This window comes from Ceratotherium simum, chromosome 26, assembly GCF_057802395.1.
Source record: "Ceratotherium simum simum isolate JZ-2026a chromosome 26, ASM5780239v1, whole genome shotgun sequence".
Taxonomy (NCBI): Eukaryota; Metazoa; Chordata; class Mammalia; order Perissodactyla; family Rhinocerotidae; genus Ceratotherium; species Ceratotherium simum.
Window position 1 is genome coordinate 34,942,242 of NC_141925.1, and position 24,271 is coordinate 34,966,512.

At 39.0% G+C, this 24,271-nt stretch overlaps 1 protein-coding gene across 2 annotated transcripts in view; it reads left to right on the forward strand.

The window, feature by feature from the left end:
• SDK1 (sidekick cell adhesion molecule 1) overlaps nt 1–24,271 on the forward strand; it is a 917,991-nt gene that overhangs the window by 481,379 nt on the left and 412,341 nt on the right. The window contains exon 1 of one of the 2 annotated variants that reach the window (XM_087417497.1): nt 10,357–10,500. The exons of the other annotated variant lie outside the window; for it this stretch is intronic. Within the exon in view, the coding sequence (XP_087273623.1) occupies nt 10,391–10,500 (110 nt within the window). The 5' untranslated portion in view covers nt 10,357–10,390. Of the gene's footprint in view, nt 1–10,356; nt 10,501–24,271 lie in introns of those variants that run through there. 2 annotated transcript variants of the gene reach the window in all.

Genomic DNA, 24,271 nt, shown 5'->3' on the forward strand with positions numbered 1-24,271 from the left:
AATGTCATGTAAATGGATACATATAGTCTGGAGCTTTTTGAATCTGGTTTCTTTCACATAGCATAATGCATATGACACTCGTCCGTATTGTTGTATGTGTATCAATCGTTTAGTCCCTTTAAAAAAAAAAACCTAAACTTTGGACTTTATTTGTATTTCACTGGTTTTTCTCGTAATGTCCTTTTCCTGTTCCAGGATCCAATCCAGGATTCCACATTGCATTTAGTCGTCGTGTCTTCCTAGTCTCCTCCAAACTGTGACAGCTTCCTGGTCTTTCCTTATTTTTCATGACCTTGGCACTTTTGAAGAGTTCTGGTTAGGTGTTTTGTAGAATGTCTCTCCACTTGAGTTTATGTGATGTTTCCTCATGATTAAACTTGGGTTATGGATTTTGGGGAAAAATACCGCAGAGGTGAAATGCCCCTTTCATGACATTGTATCTGGGGGTACATGATATCAACATGACTTATTCCTGGTGAAGCAAACCTTGATTGCTTGGTGAAGGGGTCTTTGACAGGTTTCTCCATGGTACATTCCTAATTTTTTTCCATACTCTGTTCCTGGAAGATTGTTTTTCTCATATCAACCAAATATGTGATGATTTTCCACACCGCTTCTCCAATTCTCTGACACCAACTGGTGTCTAACAATTCAATTCACTTCTGACACCAACTCCCAGAGTAACCACAAGTTAAGAGCTCAGTCCCACAAGACTGTCCCTACTTCAGCCACCAGCTGCAAATGGGGTGCCCAGGCTACTCACATTTCTGTCCAACCTACTGCAAATTCAAGGGTTCTCGTGACCACCTCCCTCCCTGCTCCCCAAGATTTGATAATTCACTAGAATGACTCACAGAGCCCAGGAAAGCACTTTACTTACTGTTATAAAGGATGCAACTCAGAACAGCCAAAGGGAAGAGATACACAAGGCAGAGTTTGGAGTGAAGGCCTGGAGGGAAGTCAGGGTGCTGATCTTCCAGGCCCTCTTCAGGCACACCATCTTCCCAGCACTTACATATGTTCGCCAATCCAGAAGCTCTTCAAACCCCCTTTTTAGGGGTTTTTATGGAAGTTTCATTATGTAGCCATGATTGATTAAATCATTGGACATTGGTGAACAACTCAGTCTCCAGTCCCTTTCCTTTCCCCAGAAGTTGGGGGAGCAGAGCTGAAAGTTCCAAGCTTCTGATCAAGACTTGGTCTTTTTGGCCACTGGCCCCCATCCTGAGGCTATATAGGAGCCTGCCAAGAGTTACCTCAACAAAAGATGCTCCTGTTACCCTTATCACTTAGGAAGTTCCAAGAGTTTTATGAGCTCTATGCTAAGAAGCCAGACAAAGACCAGATATGTATTTCCCATTATACCACAGTTCCTTAGAAGCAAGTCACTTAGGTCCAGCCCACACTCTGGAGGAGGAGAATTAAGCTTTGCTCCTGGAGGGAAGTATATCAAATACTGTGTGGGCATATGTTAAAACCACCACAGTAATCAATAAATATTCTGGGGGAGATACTTTGAGGCTATGCAAATATATGTTTCTCCTTAAACTCTCTACCCCCAATTTTAGCATTCGTCAGTGGATCTTGCTGGCAGCAGTTATTATGGTGATGCTCTGTTTCCCTCATTCCTTCTACATTTATTATTTGTAATTCTTCTGTAACGAAGATCTGTCCCTTCTACCTATTTATTTATTTAGTCAATCATTTATCATATCATTATGGAGGCATGAATATTTGTGTTATTACTTGGGTTATAGTCTATTTTTAATTTGTAGAAAATTAACTTGGGAGTTAATTGGTCCAACTTTGGTCTTGGGAGATTTTTCAGGTTGGCTCCTGTGTCTGTTTGATTTTTTCTTAGCACTTCCTATCTCTCTGGCACCAGACAGATGAGATGCTCCAGGCTCATTTTGTATACTACCTGCACAAGCCCCAGAATCAGCTATTTCTTTAAGGATCCCTGATTTGTTTTTTGGAAAATGGGATTAGAAACTAGGATCTGGGTGCTGGGTGTGCTTGTTGTTTCTGGATTGTCACTACTTCTAGGTTATCAGTGGACAGAGCTGGGGAATGTAAACATGTATTCTAACCCATATATACACACAAGTCTATATTTTTTCTGTATTTATCTATCTGTATAAATTTTAAAATAACCATGAATTCATACAGGTATTTCTGACTCTAATCCAGGGCCATGAGTTCGTTCCACTTTTCTCCATTTCTTATTTGTAGTTTATTTCTCTGACAGTGAGAAACCTAACTCCATTATCTGCAATTTATTTACTTATTTAACCCTAGCATACATGTACACTAGTTTCAGAATTGCTAAGTCATTACCCAGTGAGAAACAAATTTACCAACTAAACAATCTTTATGTATAGCCCCTTTATTCTTTAGCCTCACAATAACCAGGCAAAACACTGTTTTTCAAAGCTATTTAAGTCAGCTCCATTTCCCCGCGCCCTTCGGTGAGGTTATGTCATACATGTGTACTTCATTCATTAATTATTCATTTATCACAGTCTGCATCCCATCCTGGGATCTCTCAGTATCCTGGCTGATTCTTGTTTGTTTTTAGTCTGCAAACAGTAAACTTCACTCTTTGATGTACCTTTCTATGGGATTCACAGAAGCACAGAGTTGTATATCCATCACTACTGTACCATACAGAACAGCTCCATCACCCAAAAAACCCCTCGTGAGTTCCCTTTGTGGTCAGTCCTTCCCTCCGGCCCCAGCAACCACTGATCTGTTTCTAATCATACAGTTTTGCCTTTTTCAGTATGTCATATAAATGAGATCTTTGGGTCTTTTGCCTAGCAAAATGCATTTAAAATTTATTCATGCTGTTGTGTGAATCAACAGTTCATTCCTTTCAATGCTGAGTGGTATTCCATTGTCTGAATGTATCACAATTTGTTTATCCATTTGTCTGTTGAAGGATATTTTGGTTGTTGGAGTGATTACGAATAAAGCCGTTATAATCATTTGCCTGCACAATCTTTCATGAACTTACATTTTCAGTTCAGCTGGGTAGATACCTAGGAGTGGGTCGGATGTTATATGTTTAATTTTTATGTAAGTGCAAAATGTATGTTTATCTAGAACCTGGAATGAACAGCACCTTTCCTTAGTGAGCTTTTTGATTGCCAAGTCGCATATAGCTTTTTAAAGTTGACTGATCTTCCCCCTCAATTTCTTTGAAAAATCCAGTGATTATTCTTTGGATCAAGCACATTTTTCTTTTGATCCATACTCATCGATCTATTTAGTTATTTGGTGGCAACTCATCTAAACAAATGAATTCATGGGCCATTTCATCTTTTCATGCCTTAAAAAAAATAGGCCTAATCATTGTACAGGGATCATGAAAAAAAAAGAGAAAGAGAGAAACAGGAGGAGGCAAAGGCAGAAAATATGTAGGATGCTGAGGACAAGTGGAAGGACGTGGGAAGACCCAGGAGTTTTGATGATACAGAATTGATTAGGGTGAAAATAGACAAGATCTGCAGTGGCTGAGTAACAGATGGAAATAGAAACATTAAGTTATGAAATCATGCAGGACTGGAACACTGAGGCTGAATAATCTGAAAATTGATAACAAAAATCGTAAGAATAGTATTTAAGAACAAGTATGGGGCCGGCCCCGTGGCTTAGCGGTTAAGTGCGCACGCTCTGCTACTGGCGGCCCGGGTTTGGATCCCAGGCACACACCAACGCACCGCTTCTCAGGGCATGCTGAGGCCGCGTCCCACATACAGCAACTAGAAGGATGTGCAACTATGACATACAACTATCTACTGGGGCTTTGGGGGAAAAAAAGGAGGATTGGCAATAGATGTTAGCTCAGAGCCGGTCTTCCTCAGCAAAAAGAGAAGGATTAGCACGGATGTTAGCTCAGGGCTGATCTTCCTCACCAAAAAAAAAAAAAAAAAAGAACAAGTATGAAGTTTTTGTCTGTGTTGAGATTTTTGAATAGCAGAATGTGGAGCTTTTCACTTCTAGCTCAGGGGTTTAAATACAGCCCTCAGCAGGCTAGCAGATATTGTTTCCATATGACAAGTCTTTAGCCATATTGACAAGTCTTTAGCTGCTATTTGAAATGCTTCTTTGTAGCAAACTCTAGTCACAAAATATCAGCAGATGACTGTGTACCTGAGTATATCTTTGTAGGCTTGTGTTGTTTTAACCACAACTTAGCCACATTATTGTTTAAAGAGATTGAAGATATTTTTATTGATTGAATGGTTTAGGAATGAACATGTGATAGCCTTCTAATGCTATTTTGGGGAATACATTTCTTTTTTTTTTTAATTTTCTGTTTATTGCAGTAACATTGGTTTATAACATTGTATAAATTTCAGGTGTACATCATTATACTTCTATTTCTGCATAGATTACATCATGTTCACCACCCAAATACTAATTACAACCCATCACCACACACATGTGCCGAATTATCCCTTTTGCCCTCCTCCCTCCCCCTTCCCCTCTGGTAACCACCAATCCAATCTCTGTTTCTATGTGTTTGTTTATTGTTGTTATTATCTACTACTTAATGAAGGAAATCATATGGTCTTTGATCTTCTCCCTCTGACTTATTTACTTTGCATAATACCCTCAATGTCCATCCATGTTGTCACAAATGGCTGGATTTCATCGTTTCTTAAGGCTGAGTAGTATTCCATTGTGTATATATACCACAGCTTCTTTATCCATTCTTCCAAGTCTTGGCTATTGTGAATAACACTGCAATGAACACAAGGGTGCATGTATCTTTACGCATTGGTGTTTTCAAGTTCTTTGGATAAATACCCAGCAGTGGAATAGCTGGATCATATGGTAGTTCTATCCTTGATTTTTTGAGGAATCTCCATACTGTTTTCCATAGTGGCTGCACCAGTTTGCACTCCCACCAGCAGTGTATGAGAGAGTTCCCATCTCTCCACATCCTCTCCAACACATGTTGTTTCCTGTCTTGTTAATTATAGCCATTCTGATGGGCGTGAGGTGATATCTCATTGTAGTTTTGATTTGCATTTCCCTGATAGTTAATGATTTTGAACATCTTTTCATGTGTCTGTTGGCCATCTGTATATCTTCTTTGGAGAAATGTCTATTCAGGTCTTTTGCCCATTTTTTAATTGGGTTGTTAGTTTTTTTTGTTGTTGAGATGCGTGAGTTCTTTATATATTTTGGAGATTAAGCCCTTATCAGCTGTATGGTTTGCAAATATCTTCTCCCAATTGTTAGCTTGTTTTTTCGTTTTGTTGATGGTTTCCCTTGCTGTGCAGAAGCTTTTTAGTTTGATGTAGTCCCATTTGTTTATTTTTTCTATTGTTTCTCTTGCCCAGTCAGACATGGTGCTTGAAAATATGTTGCTAAGACCGATGTCGAAGAGCGTACTGCCTATGTTTTCTTCTAGAAGTTTCATAGTTTCAGGTCTTACATTCAAGTCTTTAATCCATTTGGAGTTAATTTTTGTGTATGGTGTAAGTCTACTTTCATTTTTTTGCATGTGGCTATCCAGTTTTCCCAACACCATTTGTTGAAGAGACTTTCTTTTCTCCATTGTATGTTCTTGGCTCCTTTGTCAAAGATTAGCTGTCCATAGATGTATGGGTTTATTTCTGGGCTTTCAATTCCATTCCATTGATCTGTGTGTCTGTTTTTGTGCCAGTATCATGCTGTTTTGGTTACTATAGCTTTGTAGTATATTTTGAAATCAGGGAGTGTGATACCTCCAGCTTTGTTCTTTTTTCTCAGGATTCCTTTAGCTATTCGGGGTCTTTTGTTGTTTCATATACATTTTAGGATTCTTTGTTCTATTTCTGTGAAAAATGTTGTTGGAACTTTGATAGGGATTGCATTGAATCTATAGATTGCTTTAGGAAGTATGGACATCTTAACTATGTTAATTCTTCCAATCCAAGAGCACGGAATATCTTTCCATTTCTTTGTGTCTTCTTCAATTTCTTTCAGCAGTGTTTTATAGTTTTTGGTGTACAGCTCTTTCACCTCTTTGGTTAAGTTTATTCCTAGGTATTTTATTCTTTTTGTTGCAATTGTAAATGGGATGGTATTCTTAATTTCTCTTTCTGCTACTTCATTGTTAGTGTATAGAAATGCAACTGATTTTTGTATGTTGATTTTGTATCCTGCAGCTTGACCATATTCGTTTATTACTTCTAAAAGTTTTCTGGTGAATTCTTTAGGGTTTTCTATATATAAAATCATGTCATCTGCAAATAGTGAGAGTTTCACTTCTTCCTTTCCAATTTGGATCCCTTTTATTTCTTTTTCTTGCCTGATTGCTCTGGCTAGGACTTCCAGTACTATGTTAAATAGGAGTGGTGGGAGTGGGCATCCTTGTCTGGTTCCTGTTCTTAGAGGGATAGCTTTCAGTTTTTCACCATTGAGGATGATATTAGCTGTGGGTTTGTCATATATGGCCTTTATTATGTTGAGGTACTTTCCTTCTATACCCATTTTATTCAGAGTTTTTATCATAAATGGATGCTGTATCTTGTCAAATGCTTTCTCTGCATCTATTGAGATGATCATGTGATTTTTATTCTTCATTTTATTAATGTGGTGTATCACGTTTATTGATTTGCGAATGTTGAACCATCCCTGCATACCTGGAATAAATCCCACTTGATCATGGTGTATAATCTTTTTAACGTATTGTTGTATGCGATTTGCTAGTATTTTGTTGAGGATTTTTGCATCGGTGTTCATCAGTGATATTGGCCTGTAATTTTCTTTTTTTGTGTTGTCCTTGTCTGGTTTTGGTATCAGGGTAATGTCAGCTTCGTAGAATGAGTTAGGGAGCTTCCCCCCCTCCTCAATTTTTTGGAAGAGTTTGAGAGGATAGGTATTAAGTCTTCTTTGAATGTTTGGTAGAATTCACCAGGGAAGCCGTCTGGTCCTGGACTTTTATTTTTGGGGAGGTTTTTGATTACTGTTTCGATCTCCTTATTGGTGATTGGTCTATTCAAATTCTCTACTTCTTCTTGATCCAGTTTTGGAAGGTTGTATGATTCTAAGAATTTATCCATTTCTTCCAGATTGTCGAATTGGTTGGCATATGGCTTTTCATAGTATTCCCTTATAATCTTTTGTATTTCTGAGGTGTCTGTTGTAATTTCTCCTCTTTCATTTCTGATTTTACTTATTTGTGCCTTCTCTCTTTTTTTCTTGGTGAATCTAGCTAAAGGGTTGTCAATTTTGTTTATCTTTTCAAAGAATCAGCTCATGGTTTTATTAATTTTTTCTATTTTTTTTGGTCTCTATTTCATTTATTTCTGCTCTGATTTTTATTATTTCCCTTCTTCTACTGATTTTGGGCTTTGTTTGTTCTTCTTTTTCCAGTTCCTGTAGGTGCATTGTTAGACTGTTTATTTGAGACTTTTCTTGTTTGTTGAGATAGGCCTGTATTGCTATAAACGTCCCTCTTAGAACCACTTTTGCTGTATCCCATAAATTCTGGCATGTCGTATTTTCATTTTCATTTGTCTCCAGGTATTTTTTGATTTCTTCTTTGATTTCTTCATTGACCCAGTCGTTGTTCAGTAGCATTTTGTTTAATCTCCACGTATTTGTGGCTTTTCTGATTTTCTTCCTATAGTTGATTTCTAGTTTCATACCGTTGTGGTCTGAAAAGATGCTTGGTATTATTTCAATCTTCTTACATTTATGGAGACTTGTTTTGTGGGCTAATATGTGATCCATCCTGGAGAATGTTCCATGTGCATTTGAAAAGAATGTGTATTCTTCGGTTTTTGGATGGAATGCTCTGTATATATCTACTAGGTCCATCTGTTCTAGTGTGTCATTTAAGGCCAATGTTTCCTTATTGATCTTCTGTTTGGATGATCTATCCGTTGGTGTAAGTGGAGTGTTAAAGTCCCCTACTATTATTGTGTTATTGTCTATTTCTGTTTTTATATCTGTTAATAATTGCTTTATATATTTAGGTGCACCTACATTGGGTGCGTAGATATTTACAAGTGTTATATCCTCTTGTTGGATTGTTCCCTCGATCACTATGTAATGCCCTTATTTGTCTCTTTTTACAGTTTTTGTTTTAAAGTCTATTTTGTCTGATATGAGTATTGCTACCCCAGCTTTCTTTTCATTGCCATTTGCATGGAGTATCTTTTTCCATCCCTTCACTTTCAGTTTGTGAGTGTCTTTAGGTCTGAAGTGTGTCTCTTGTATGTAGCATATATATGGGTCTTGTTTTTTTATCCAGTCAGCCACCCTATGCCTTTTACTTGGAGCATTTAATCCATTGACATTTAAAGTAGCTATTGATAAGTATGTACTTACTGCCATTTTTTAACTTTTTTTTTCTCAATGATTTAGTAGTCCTTCTCTGTTCCTTTCTTCTTCTATACAGAAGTGATGGTCTCTTTAGTTTGACCCCTGTCTGAAAGCTGTACTCTTTAACTCCCCTCCTCCCTCCTTTTATGTTTTTGATATCATATCTAACCTCTTTTTTATGCATTTGTATCCATTACCCTCTTATCATGGAAATAGATAATTTTTCCTATTTGTGGTCTTCTCTTTTCCCCTTAAATCAGTCCCTTTAACATTTCTTGTAGCACTGGTTTCTTGGTGACAAACTCCTTTAATTTTTGCTTGTCTGGGAAATTTTTGATCTCTCCTTCCATTTTGAATGATAACCTTGCTAGGTAGAGTATTCTTGGCTGTAAGTTTTTTCCTTTTAGCACTTTAAATGTATCATGCCACTCTCTTCTAGCCTGTAAGGTTTCTGCTGAGAAGTCAGCTGATAGCCTTATGGGGTTTCCTTTGTATGTAACTTGACTTTCTCTTGCGGCTTTTAGGATTCTCTCTTTATCTTTAATTTTGGACATTTTGATTATGATGTGTCTTGGTGTGGGCCTCTTTGGGTTTATCTTGTTTGGGGCTCTCTGTGATTCCTGTACCTGGATGTCTGTTTCCTTCCTTAGGTTAGGGAAGTTTTCATCTATTATTTCTTGAAATAGATTCTCTGCCCCTTTGTCTCGCTCTGCTCCTTCCGGGACACCTATAACACAGATGTTAGTGCGCTTGATGTTGTCCCAAAGGTCCCTTAGACTGTCCTCACTCTTTTTAATTCTTTTCTCTTTTACCTGTTCACCTTGGGTAATTTCCTCTAGTCTTTCGTCCAGCTCGCAGATCCGTTCTTCTGTAGCCTCTACTCTTATTTTGAGTCCGTGTAGTGAATTTCTCATTTCCAGTATTGTATTCTTCATTTCTGATTGGTTCTTTTTTATATCTTCCATTTCTTTGTTGACATTCTCACTGAGTTCATCTATTCTTCTCCCCAGATCAGTGAGCATCCTTAACACTCTTAGTTTGAACTCTCTGTCAGGTAGGTTGCTCATTTCTGTTTCACTTAGTTCCTTTTCTGGGGTTTTGTCCTGTTCCCTTACTTGGAATATATTCCTTTGCCTCCTCATTTTGCCTCTTTCCCTGTGCTTGTGTCTACGTATTAGGTAGATCAGCTACGTCTCCTGCTCTTGGATAGGTGACCTTATGTAAGTGACGTCTTGGGGGGCCTGTAGTGTGCTTCCCTCAGTTCTCAATGTTCCAGGGGTGAGCCCGATGCGGGCTACGTGTGTCCTTCTGTTGTGGTCTGTTTCCTCTCCCTGTAGGCACCCAGGGAGGCCAAGTTATGCTCCTGGCCAGCTGTTGTAATGCTCAACTGCTTGTAGTTGTGGTGGGCCTTTCAGTCTCTTTATCAGGTGTGGGGAGCCCCAGCACAGTTGGCTGCAAGTTCTAATACCACATTTGTGTTGCAGTATTTCTTTTAAGTGAGTAGGCCCCCAGCGTGGCAGGTTGTTAGGCTCAGGGCCTTACAATTGCTATAAGCCTCCAGCCTTTAGGTCTCTTGTCAGCTCTCTGAGGATTGCAGCTGTGTGGGGCTGGCCTCAGGCATGGGAGCATCCAGTTGTTTCAGGCTTTGGAAGGTGGGGCAAACCCCCTATGTGGGTCTTTGAGAAGCACAAGTCTTCTGCAGCTGACAAGCCCTGCCGCCCACAGGTCCACACACACAGTCAACACAGTCTTGCCCTGTATGCGCGCCCCAACCCCCTGAAGCGGACCCAGTCTCTGCACAGCGGGAGCCCCACACACTCTACCACCGCCCCACACTATCCACCCGCTCCTTGTGCATGCCCCGCCCCACCGAAGTTGGCTCAGTTGCCAGGCTGCAGAGAATCCAGTCACCGATCTATGCAGGCCCACAAGTTGCCCGAGGGCCCGCTGTTGGGTGGGGCCAGTCTCCAGGGTCGGCTGCCTGCCCTGGCTGAGCTGGACCAAATCGGTGCTCTAGTGGGTGGGGCAGACCCCAGGCCAGCAGGCCCCAGGGAGAACTCCAATGGCGTCTGTGTCAGCACGCTCACACCAGGCCACAACAATGGCCGCTGCCAATGTCCCAGTCCCTGGAGAGCTCTCACCTCTCACCGAGATGCACTCACGGCCTGTTAGGTGAGTCTCTTTTCACCAAAGCACTGTACACCTTTCTTTCTGGTGATTTTAGGTTGCTTTCTGAAACGGGTGAGTTTGTGTGTGGGCCCTTTAAGAGCGGGTTTTCATTTCTTTGTGAACCAGCTTTTCTGGGGGTACTCCCCAATGTTTTAGTAGCAGGCAAAGTCAGATATTATGCCACTCGTCTCGATTGTGCTGGGTCCACAAAATACCCACAGCAGGGGCGCTTCCCGGCTCAGGGCCCCACTCCTCTACGGAGGGCTGCATACCTTTGGGCTGCTCCTGGGCGGCCGTGAGGCGCTGCGACCACACAAGCCGGCGTTTTTCCTCTCCAGAAGGGAGTTTCTGCCTCTTCTACCTCAATTAGGATTGCGCTTTGTTGCAGGAGTTCCTCTTATCCAGTTTTCAGTTCTATCTCAGGGGTAATTTTTCCATGAGTAGTTGTAAATTGGCTGTGTTCGCGGGAGGAGGTGAGTTCAGAGTCTGCCTATGCCGCCATCTTGACTTCGTCTCCTGGGGAATATATTTCTGATATTAAAATCTAAATGTTCCTAAAACAATCCTTTTTTCACCTTAGATCACGGGTTTTTAGCAGAGGTAGTACTGCTTCCTATGGGATGTATTGGAAGTTTGAAGGGGCATTTCTGGTGGTCCCAATGATGGCAATCATGGCCAGGTGGAGCCAGGCTAGACCACCTGTAATGCTCAGGATGGTCCTGCACCATGAAGAATGGTTCTGCGTTCTCACTTGTCTTTCACATGTCCCTTGGATGTTTACATAGGTTAAAAAAAGCAAACAGACCTATTCGTCATGATCTGATCCTAGTATTCCATTTTTAAAATAAACACATAGTATTTTTGCTGTGTTTTAACATACATTGACATTTTCCACAAATGCAATTACTGAGTAAATTGAGGGAAAATTGTACTTTGTTTTGTTGGGAACTTTACCAGGAGCCATCCGCCATTTCAGCAATGCCCTTGTGGTATCTGTGCTGCTAGTACAACACACCTGTATCCATCTTCGTTTGTAGCTGTAGCATTCAAAAAGATAAAAGAGGGAATTTGAAATTCATTGTAATGGACTTAGAACAAAATGTTTTTTAATTAGTAGAGGAACATGAACCTTTATTAATAAAAGTTTTTTAAAATGTCATTTATTGTCATCCTCAATATTTTTTTATTTTTGTAATATGATTTATGAAATACATTGTAAAATTACATATTTAAATTATTGATTTTAGGTATTGCCTGCTGTTTTTTAGTCTTATTCTGATACTACCCCCAGTAGTCTACAACCTACCTGTGTTATAACCTCTCAGTTCTTTCCTTCTTAAGTATCAGAGCCCAGATCTATTCCTTGGCATGTGATGGGGATTCGAGATATGAAGTACATTTTCTGGGATCCTCTGTCTGTACCCTCTCCCGTGTCAGCGTAGCACATTATTTTGACACTGCACTTAAAAATAAGCCTCATTATTCCTGAGAATGTCATATATTTCTTTTTCTTCACTTTAATAATGTGTAATTTGTCTTGGACCTTTATTTCAATAAATATTATTTCCTCTTTCTCTTATCATTTACAAATAAGACTAGTCTATTATTACTTAGCCTAACCTTAGTATTTTTAATTGTTTAATAGTAAATTTTTTATTGAGGTATAACTTACATATAGTAAATTACTCAAATCTTAAATATACAACTCAATGACTTTTTTTCAACATTTTATTATGAACATTTTCAAACATAGAAAGAATTGTAAAGTGAATACCCTTATACCCACCACCTAGATTCTACAACTAACATTTTGCTGTATTTGCTTCATAGCCATCATCGCTCTATTTTTCCACCAGTCTGTCTTATTCTTTGATGCATTTCGAAGTTGCAGACATCAGTACACTCTACCACTAAACTTTTCACTATGCATATTACTAACTAGAGGTCAATATTTGTATACTTTTTTAAGGTAAAATTTGCATACAATGAAATGCATAAAGAGTAAATGTACCATTTGATTTATTTTTACAAATGCATACATCTGTGTACAGCAAGCCCCATTGTGATGGAAAATCACTATCACCCCGAACAGCTCCCTCAGGCCCCTTCCCAGTCAAAGCAGACCCGACCCCAGAGGAAACCACCGTTCTGGAGTTTTTTCATCATAGATTAGTTTAGCCCTGGTCTGGGATTCGTGGGTGACCCTGAAACCCTTGAAGGGGGACTGTGAGGTCAAAACTGTTTTTATAATATTGCTTAGACGCTGTTTGCCCTTTTCCATCTCATTCTCTTGCGAGAGTCCAGTGGGGTTTTCCAGTTCTATATTAATTCTTTACATTATAGTGTTATTGCCACCAGCTTCCATATTTCAGTGAAGATGATGACCTAAGGAAAGAATAAATACTTTAAAGCATGATATAAGGCAATATTCTCAATCCTACTGGACAAAATATCCCCCCTTTTTAGCAACAAATATTTAATCATGCCCTTTTATTCTCCTGCAATGAAATTCATAGATAAAATAACCAGCCTACACATATAATTTCAAAAAATCAATATAATGCCCTAGCTTTGATATAAAAGAGGAATAAAAGGAAGTAATTTATAATGAATATGTATTTTAATATGTAAATTGAATGCGGAAGCAGATATGAGAATCCGTCTCTCTTTTATTAAGCCAAACAATAAAGAGATATTAAAAAATGTAAAACAGTAGCATTCTTTTAACTATTTTTTTTTTTGTTTTGGGAACCATAATTATTTTTCATAAAATATGTTATATCCATTAATATGTTAGGTTTATTGTTACCATTTTTAATGAATTAATGAATATTTTTAAGTGTCTCGGTTTAAAATTTAATGTGATATATAGAAATAAATCCAACGACATAAATCAAAGCTTTTTGAAGTTCTCAATAATTATAATTTTAAGACTGTACGAGGATACTGGGACCAAAAAATTTGAGAAGCACTGGTTTAGCCTGTACTAGAACTTCATATAAATGGAATCATACAGAATTTGTAATTTTTTTGTCTAAGGTTTATTTTACTCAACATAATTGTTTTTGAGATTCGTGCATGTTATTTGGTTTGTCAGTGGTTTGTTCCTTTTTATCAATAAATAATATTCCATCATATAAATATATCACAGTCAATGAAATGTACATATATATGCACCCATGGAAACACCATCCAGTCAGTATATAAAATATTTCCATCAATACTGCCCCTCCTAAAATTAACTGTTATTCTGATACCTACAAATCTCATATAAATGGAACATAAAGAATATACTCTTTTATGCCTGGCTTCTTTTGCATATTATGCCAGCTGTGATGTGCCAACTGAGATCCAACTGTGTTGTTGTTGTGTGCAATAGTAGTCTGTTCTTTTTCTTCACTTCGACACTAGTTCTTGTTCTGGTGTCCACCTATACCTCTACTCTTTCATTTCCCTGTACTTTCACATGGAATGGCTTTTAACCTTCTTGTATTTCCATTTCAAGACGTATTCATCATGAGAAAACACAAGCCTCTAACAACTTCATTATGCCTCCAGTGTAGTCAGGCTTAAGCATTTACATATTGAAATACATGGTCATTATAAATTGTTTTCTTTTATTTCTCCTTTATCTCGCTGTTAGGGTGTTAAACTGATTTTTTTTGAAATTTTATGTGAAGCCTGGTTATTTGATCTAAGAATTTCATTTCAGAAGAGTAAAGTGGGCATTTTATTACATATTTGTTAAAATGGGGGGGAACATTGGGTCCAAGAGGATTAATACTTCTTGGATCATGTTTTAAAGTATTTATTCTCTTCTTAGCTCATCATCTTTGCTGAAATACAGAACCGAGTAGCAACAACATTACAGTGCAAAGAATTAATCATTTGCTTCATAAGAACATGTTTTTAATAAGTGTATCATTTATTTAAAAATGACATTTTTCCAAGAGATGACATTTCTGCCCACTTGGCCAAGATTTGCAATGACAAATAGAAACATCATGTTTGAAGATTGGCATCTTGAATTATGTACAAAATTCTCATATTAATTTATAGAGGACATTATTCCTGTTGTATATGATTATATATATCTTGTCAGTGTCTGATTTGCATTGGTTAATATAAAATAAGCAAACTACCTATCCATTTTTTTCTCAGTCTGAACATTTTCTAAATTCATGCCTCAGGAAGTTCTTTTATTCCAAGAAAATGATCTGGCTACCATGAATTGCAAAGCGTATTATCCTATTTTTTTGCCTTGGGAAATAAGCAGAATGGCAGGTACAAGTGAGGTCTCTGAAGTCAGACTGCCTTGATTTTTATCCTGGCTCTATCAGACAAGTCACTTCTCCACCTGCCTCAGTTTTCTCATCTATTAAATGGAGGTAATCATACTTACTTAATACTAGTAACTGTACGTACTTAATAGGGTTGTTGTAATAGTAACTGGAATAATATAATGTGAAACACTTAGAATAGTGCCTGAGTTTTAGTAAGTGGTCAGTAAAGAATAGCTTTAGGTTATTATCAGTTTTTATTAGAAATACTAATAAATGGTGAAATTAGGAATTGTGTTCCTCTGATGAATTTTTTGGAATTAGTTTTCTCAGTAGACAGCAAATGTATATTGACCTATTATATGTAGACACTTAGGAATTAAGGATATGAATGAGTAATGATTATTTCTTAGAGCGAGCCCATGGCATTGCCTCTACAATAATATACCGGAAGATGGTTGTATTTAAATGCCGCAAAAGAGAAGTAACAATATCAGATGGAGCATTGGGGTCCAGTAGTCACTGTTTGGTTTTGGAAATTAGGAGCCTGTTAGTAATCTTAGTAGGAAAAATGAGAGGAGTGCAGGGATAGAAAGGAAGTAGAAACAGTGTGTATCCATTTTGGGGGAGTTTGGATAAGAATAGAATAGAAAGGGTATCCAGGGAGTCCTTTCTTAAGGATAAAAGAGGACAGGCAGCGGACTGCATAGCCTGGAGGGATGGCGCGTGGAGACGATGTGCAGAGAAGGTTGGAGAGGCCCATGGGTGGAGTCAGGAGACCAATCATGGCTGCAGGTGGACACTTATGCTCTGGGACTGGCTTCAGGGAGCTGACTAGGCGGTGAGTGGAGAAGCTTTGAAATTTTTGCTGAGAAGGAGAACAAGAGCAGCCTGGAAAGATGTTTGAAAAAAAAAAAGTGTCGCGGGTGGTGCTGAGAGCTCCTGGGATAGGAGACCTGAGAGTGTGAGAATATGATAAGACTTTTTCTCTTTTTTATTTTCCATTATTTTTATTACAATTGCTTATTTTAACACAAAACAAAATCCGCGATACCTAACACGTACATAGTGCTTGCTGTGTGCAGGCACTGTTCTGGTCATTTCCCCTCCCAAAAACCCGACGATATGGGTAATACCCTTCTCCTCACTGTACAGATGAGGAGACAGAACTACTGAGATGTGAGGTAGCAGACAGACCAAGGAAATGCTGTTAGGAAGAGTTGCTAGGATCTGAACCAGGCAATCTGACTCCCCACTTTGTGTTCTTAGTTATGATATGTAACCTCATAAAACAAAACAAGACAAGAAAACTAACTTTGGAATTATCTTGAAGGAAACAAAAAATGTGGCAAAACAAAGTTGTAGTTTCCCTCCTTCCAGGTCAATGATTGTCATAGAATGACTTCTTATCAAAGCAAGGAGGGAGGATTATTGAACACTTACTTTGAATCAGTTACTGGTTTAAGTTATTTACATTACTTTTCCCTTTGTAATCCTCACAGCTCTAAAAGGTAGGGACTACTATTATCCCTCCTGTTCACACACATGGAAACCAGAAGTGCATTAATTTGTCTGGGGTCACACAGCAAGTAAGAGGCGAAAGCCTTGTGCCATCCCAGACTCTTGATTGCCATACTGATGGTCACTAATGTCCCAGTTATTCTTTGGGTTGTTAGTTTAACAACCAGCTTTTTAATTGCATTTACTGTTCTCATTTAAGCATCTGTGAATGTAATAGGCAGCAAATATTCCTCTCCTCTACCACCTAAGTTTCAACATAAAAGCTGTTGCTTTGAAGGATATGTAACAGCATAGATTTACCCTACATAAAGCAGAGGGTAAAGGCCCCTAAATTCAAGGAGAATATTGTAGTGGGTGAATACAGCAGATTTAGCATGCTGATGAAGTATTTCATTATCATCCTAAACCTTAAACTTTAAGGAAACTAAATAAAAATCAGTAATCTCAAAGAGAGTATTTCATTAAGTAGGCAAGTCTTTGTTATTAACTCCTCAGTAGCTCTTGGCCAGCAGCAGTTTCCGAGGCTATGTCTAGTAATTCTATTAGATCATGCAGGCGTGTGCCAAACATTTGCAATGTCTAGAGTTGCTTCTTGAAAACTCCAGTGCCACTGGATGTCTGGAGTGAATTAAATGCGTATTCTCACTTCCTGACAGAAGTTTTCACACTCTGCATTGCATGGAACCTAAGGCTCTAGGACACAGCTATTGGAGTACTGAAAAATGGACTAGAAGTAGTCACCAGTACTGCATTTTCTGAAACCTCTGTGCCCAAAGCTCTGAAGTCTGTTCTCCCTGTCTCACTCCACCTGCTCCATGACCCAAATTATCATTTGTCTGGTTTTTCCAGTCACTTTCCCTCCCCTTCCCTAAGATCCTGTTTGGTAGACCCACTGTGGGAATACAGAACAAAAGGAAGCACTTTCTTACGGGACCGTAAGTTCCTAATGGGTTTGTTATGTCATGACCACCACGTGTATGTGTGCTGAGTGACATCTGTAAAATGGTTGCAATCATGCTGCTTTCTCTTGCTGCCTTATCTATGGTTTCCATTGAATTTTGAACAGTAGAGCTTTTTAAAATGAAACCTTTATTTTGAAATAATTGTAGAGTCACATGCACTTGTAAGAAATAATACAGAGAGATCCCATGTACCCTCTACCCAATTTCCCACAATGGTGGTATCTTGCAAAACTGTACTTCATTATTACAACTAGGATATTGACAGTGATAAAAACCCACCAGTCTTCTTCAGATCTCCCCAGTTTTGCTTATACTCGTTATGTGTGTGTGCATGTATTTAGATCTTCGTAATTTTATCACGTGTAGGTTCATGTATCCCTACCACCGTCAACATACGGAATTGTTCCATCACCACAAGGGGCCCTCCTTACCCTTTTATAGCTACTCTCAGCAACCTTGACTCCACCTCATCTCCTGTGCCCCTAGCGACCACTAACCTGTTCTCCATTTCTATAATTGTGTCATTTCAAGAAGGTTATATAAATGGAATCATACAGTATGTAGCCTTTAGATATTGGTTTTGAGATTGGACCTCAGCATAATTCCCATGAGGTCCATCCAGGTTGTTGTGTGATTCAGTAGTTCATTCATTTTATTGCTAAGTAATATTCCATGGTGTGGATGTACCGTAGAATGTTAATCATTCACCCATTGAAGGACGCCCGGGGTGTTTACAGTTTTTGGCTATTACTAATAAAGCTGGGATGAACATTTGTGTTCAGATTTTTGTGTAAACATAAACTTTAATTTTTCAGAGATAAATATCCAAGAGTGCAATTGCATCATATGGTAACTGTATTTTTAGTTTTATAAGAAATTGCCAAAGTGCTTTCCAGAGAGCCTACATCATTTTACATTTCCATCAGCAATGTATGAGTGATTCAGTTTCTCTGCATTCTCACCAGCATTTGGTCTTGTCACTATTTTTTGTTTTAGCTGTCCTAATATGTATATAGTAGTATCTCATTGTGGTTTTAGTTTGCATTTCCCTGATGGCTAATGATGTTGAACACCTTTTCATGTGCTTATTTGCCATATATATGTTCCCTTCATATATCTCTTTATATCATTTGCCCATTTCCAATTGAAGTTTTTGTTGTTGAGTTTTGAGAATTCTTTATAAATTCTAGGTACTAGTCCTTTGTTGGATATGTGGATTGCAAATATTTTCTCACAGTTTGTATCTTGTCTTTTCATCCTCCTAACAGACTTTTTTGCAGATCAAAGGTTTTAAATTTTTGTGAGGTCTCATTTATCAATTTTTCCATTTATGGATCATGCTGTTGGAGTCAAGTCGAAGAACTCTTCACCAAGCCCTAGGTTCCAAATAATTTTTTGTATGTACTTTTCTAAAATTTTTGTAGTTTTACATTTTACATTTAAATCTGTGAATCATTTGAGTTAATTTTGTATAGACGTGAGGGTTAGGTTGAGGTTAATTTTCTTTTCCCTTTTAAAGTCCAACTGTTAAAAACACTGTCCTTCCTCTATTCAATTACTTTTGTGCCTTTGCCAAAAATCAGCTGCTCATATTTCTATATTTCTGGGTTCTCCTTTCTGTTTCATTGCTCTATTTGTCTGTCAGGATACTGTCTCGATTACTATAGCTATATAGTTAAGTCTTAACATAGAGTAGAGCGATTCCTCTTATTTTAATGTTTTTTTTCAAAATTGTTCTCGCTGTTCTAGTGCCTTTGCCTTTCTATATAAATTTTAGAATAATCTTGTCTATATTTACAAAAAATCTTGCTGGGATTTTGGTAGAAGTTGCACTAAACCTTAGAACTGTTTGGAAAGAACTGACATCTTTACTATGCTGAGTCTTCCAATCCATGAACACAGTACGTCTCTCCATCTATTTAGATCTTCTTTGATTTCTTTCATCAACATTTTGTAATTTTCAGCATACAGAGTCTGTGCATGTTAAGCTTATAGTTAAGTATTGCATTTTGTTTGGAGCAAATATAAATGGTATTGTGTTTTTAATTGTAGTTTTCATATGTTGGTGGTTAGTACATGGAAATATAATTGATTTTTTTTTGCATGTGTTTATCTTGTATTCTGTGACTTTGCTCAACTCTTTTATTTGTTCCAGGAGGTTTTTCTTTGTAGATTCCTTGGGATTTTCTATGTAGACAATCATATCATCTGCAAATAGGGACAGTTTTACTTCTTCCTTTCCAATCTGTATGCCTTTTATTCCTTATTCTTTCCTTATTGTGGTGGTTAAACTTTAGGATCATATTGAATAAGAGGGATGTGGGAAGATATCTGTGCCTTATTCTCAACCTTAGGGATAAAACATTGTCTTTCATCCTTAGGTATGAAGTTATATGTAGGTTTGTTGGAGATGTTCTTTATCAAGTTGAGGTAATTTCATTCTATACTAACTCACTGTGAGTTTTTATCATGAATGATGGGTTTTGTCAAACGTTTTTTCTGCATCAATTGATATGATTATATGGTTTTTCTTCTTTAGCCAGTTGATAGGATGGATTACATGGATTGATTTTCAAATGTTGAACCAGGCTTGCATACTTCATATAAATCCTTGTTGGTCATAGTGTATATAATTCTTTTTATGCATTGTTGGACTCAATTTGCTAATATTTTATTGAGGATTTTTACATCTAAGTTTATGAAAGAGATTTATCTGCGGTTTTCCCTTTTTGTGCCATCTTTGGTTTTGTTATCAGGGTAATACAGATCTCATAAAATTGGTTTGGAAGTATTTCCTTCTCTTCCATCTTCTTGATGAGATTACATAAAGTTGGTGTTAATTTTTCTTTAAATGTTTGATAAAATTCTCCAGTGAAACCACCTGGACAGTGAGCTTTCTTTTGAAAAAGTTTTTTGTTTTTCTTTTTTTTTTTCACAAGTTTGATTTCTTTAATGGTATAGGACTATACAAGTTATCTCTTTCATCTTGGTTGAGTTTTCGTAGTTTCTGATTCAATGGATTGGTCTATTTCATTTGCATTGTCAAATTTATGACACTGACAATTTAATTTTCAGAATCCAAGTGATGCTATTTTGGTCTGCTTAGTTTATCTAGTGCCTCTGGGTCTCCCACTAGTCCTCTGGTGCTGTCTGAGGCACAGAGGGGTTTCCTCAGGCTGGACTGCCTGGTGCCTCGAGGTGGGAGAGGGCATTCTCAGGCCTGAGGTGAAGGACAGAACTTCTGATACTGGGCTCTTGTTTTGACTGGATTCCTCTGCCCTTGTGGAGGGAGAGCACTTCCCAGCTTAGTGCCATCTGGCCGCCTAGGAAAGCCTCAGGCCTGGGGACAAAGAGGCTTCCCAGCCCGGACACTTGTGGAGAGATCCCCCTTGCCACAGCTGGCAGCTGCCTGTATCTCTTCGTACGAAGGGATGGGGCCGGCCTTGTAGCTTAGTGGTTAAGTGCGCGCGCTCCGCTACTGGCGGCCTGGGTTCAGATCCCGGGCGCGCCGACGCACCGCTTGTCTGGCCGTGTTGAGGTGGCGTCCCACATACAGCAACTAGACGGATGTGCAGCTATGACGTACAACTATCTACTGGGGCTTTGGGGGAAAAAGGGGGGAAAAAAAAGGAGGAGGATTGGCAATAGATGTTAGCTCAGGGCTGGTCTTCCTCAGCAAAAAGAGGAGGATTGGCATGGATGTTAGCTCAGGGCTGATCTTCCTCACAAAAAAAAAAAAAGAAGGGAGTGACAGGCTAGTGGGGAAAGAAAGCCCTTCTTCTGGCTGCTTATTCTTGTGGGCTCTTGACTGATGGACTTCCTTGCCTGTGATGCCACACTTACCTTCTGTTGCTAATGGGGCTTCTGTTCAGTTCATGGGAGAGATGAGCCTGCCTCGACTGCCTTCTGTTGCCACGTTAGAGGCTGGGAAACACCAGGCCTGGGTCACTTTCTTCTGTTGGTTGGGGGTGGTCATAAATACTCCACACTATCTTTCTCCAATTCTGGGGTCCCTAACCAGTTCGCCTTCCTGTTTACAATAAGCATTTATTTTTGCTCATGAGTCTCTGGGTCAGCTGGGTGCTTTTTCTGCTCTTGGATGGGCTCATGCATGCATTTGTGGTCAGCCGCAGGTCAAGAAGATGGCTCTACTGATCCAGACTGGGCTCTCTCACACGTGTGGGGATTGACTGGCTGTGGGTGATTCGAGTTGGGCTCAGTTTGGATAGCTGTCTCTTCTCCATGCAGTCTCTGACCCTTCAGCAGGCCAATCGGGGCTTGTCTATGTGGCAGCTGCAGTGTTCCAGGAGAGGGGAAGTGTACAAGGCCCCTTGGGCCTTGGCTTGGAACTGGTATGTCATCCCTTCAGCCAAAGCAGGTCATAGGACCAGCCCAGATACAAGGGGAGGGGAGATAGGTTCCATGTCCTGATGGGACGTACTTCACAGTCATTGCAAAGAGAGTAGATACAGGGAGGGTGAAGAATTGAAGCCATTCTTGTAATAAATTTACCTCGCCCTCCCTGTCACCCATACGTCTGATCGAGTTAGTCTCTTGGGTTCCGAATCCCTTTAACCTGTCTAGGGGTTGGTTACAGAGACTGACATCTATGGCATTTCTCTTTGCTTCATAGGATGGATTTGGTTTTTTAACAAATCCAGTTTAAGCCATCCATCATGGAAAGCAACAGGCTTTATCTTCTCAGAAATTCCTATCTTTGCCGGATTATTTCTTGACATTTTTCTGCATGTTCCAAGTTTTCTAAAAAAAATTATGTTTTGTTTTTATAATCTAAAAATAGTTATAAAATTTAGAGGTATTTTTCCAGGATTTATATTCTTCTTCTGAATTCTACTCTTTGTCTAGCCTTTTAAAATTAATTTGTAGTATTAATATCGGATAACTCTGATCCTCAGAGTCTGATAAACCATAATGGGACCACTTCTAAATGAGATTGTTAAATTATCCAACTCATGCTTTCTTCTCTGAGGGAAACCTTTTGCCCCTGTGGTAAGTCCTTTCTGGAAGGTCCACCAGTCAAGGACTCATGAAGGCTGGGCAGTGCCCAGGTGCTGGTTGGTGGGAGGGTCAGCTCCTTGAGGAGCCCTGTCCATGATCTTCCACTCCTGTTCCTGGAGAAAATCGCCTACATGAATGTTCAGCTTCAGTTATTTTGGAATTACCTGGGTCATTGCTCTGCATGTGCTGGTTTTCAGTAAATACAGGTCAAATTAGAGGCTTAGAAATAGTTTGAGGTGTTTGTTTTTATGAGCTCCTCATAGTCTCTCCTCGCTGTTTTTGTCTTTTTAGGCCTTCTTGATTTCTGTGAAGTTGAACCGCGTGCAGTTGCCATTTTGCAGGTCAAAAGCAAGTGAATATTGGCAACTGATTATAGTTCAACCTAGTACTCTGCATCTCACCTGAAGCGGTTTGCGGCTTTGCTTGGGTTGCCTTCCCAACCCCCCTAGAAAGCTTTCTTTATTGTCTGCAGATCAGGCTTTTCCCCAGGCCTGACATTTTTCCATCCTTGACACATACACGTTTGTCCTGGTCATTCAGGCTGATGTTTTTAAGGTAGCTTTCAGCCTTCCATAACATTTTTATTCTTTAATTTTTTCCTGTTTAATTCTTATGCTTGGTCATTATTACCTCTTTAAATGAAATAATTATTTGATTGATGTCTTTGACTCTCCCTCTCCTACAGCTTAATTGCTTGTGACCACGATTTGCACTGCTTCACTAAGCCACTGAATCTTCTGGCAGTCCTTGTTTGCTGTCCTAGTAAGTGTAATCTGTTTCCCACCCTGTGTCATCACAGCATTCTTCATGCAGCACCTACTGCGTGTCAGGCTGAGTGCCCGGCCCTCTGGTCATGAAAAGGATAGGAAGTCGCATATAGTGTGTGCTCACTGAGTGTTTGTTGAATGAATACGTGAGAGAGAGAGTGAGTGAGTGAATGAATGAGTAGTATTTGTCCTCAGGAGAGAGAAATGTGCAAGCAGACAGTTTCAATTCTGTGTACAAAGGACAACAATAGATGTATGTGCAGGGTGCTTTGGGAACACTGAGGAGACATTTGTTTTTCATATGCACTGTACCACATTCTGCTTCCCAATTACATCCTGAAAAGATATTCTGTCAGATTTATGTTTGGATAATTTAAGGCCTCTATTACTATCACCTGAACAAATTGTGCCAGTTTCTCAATCTCATTTGATGTTTCTAGCTCTGTATAATGAACCCGGTCAGGTCCATTGTGGTGTAACATTTTTCTGCTGTACCCTCTCCTCACCTATCTCACGGAGTTGTTGTGAGGCTTGAATGGAAATGTGTGACTGTGTGTAAACCACTAAGCAAATGGCCTGGATTTTAAGCATGCAGTCACCGTGTACAATAGTTATTAGTCATTGCAAAATATATTAACAGCTCACAGTAAATGACCTGAGAAACAGGCGATATTTGCTGATTTTTTTTTTTTTCTGGGAGAATTAAAGCAGAGGCCTAAATCATATGCCAATAAGACGGTTTCCTGGACCAGGATGAATCTGGAAGGGACATATAACAGGAATTGACCTTGGTTTTGTTACAGAGACCTAAGAATGTCATACAGTAGTCTCGCATAACCCACCATATAGTGAAACTTCTCAAAATCTCCATGGTAACGTGCAGAGAACTGTATCACATAGAGCGGTGTATTCCTGCATGAACTTTGATCCAGCAAGAGATCTGCATCCATTCCCCACACACCACTTGCTCATTTTCATCTCTGCTTTCCCAGTGCCTCAGACACCTGCTTCTTCTTTGCTAATTATGATGATATTTTTCTCTAAAATCTATTTCATAACCCACCCTTTCTGGTTTTACTCTCTTCCCCTTTGGCACCCACACAGGATAAGATAAGTGTGTCACTGTAGGGCTGCAAACTCTGTATTATGATAAAGACACTTGAGACATAAAAGGAATATTTTAACTGCAGACCTGAATGAAACACGTTTGACCTTCACGTGACTT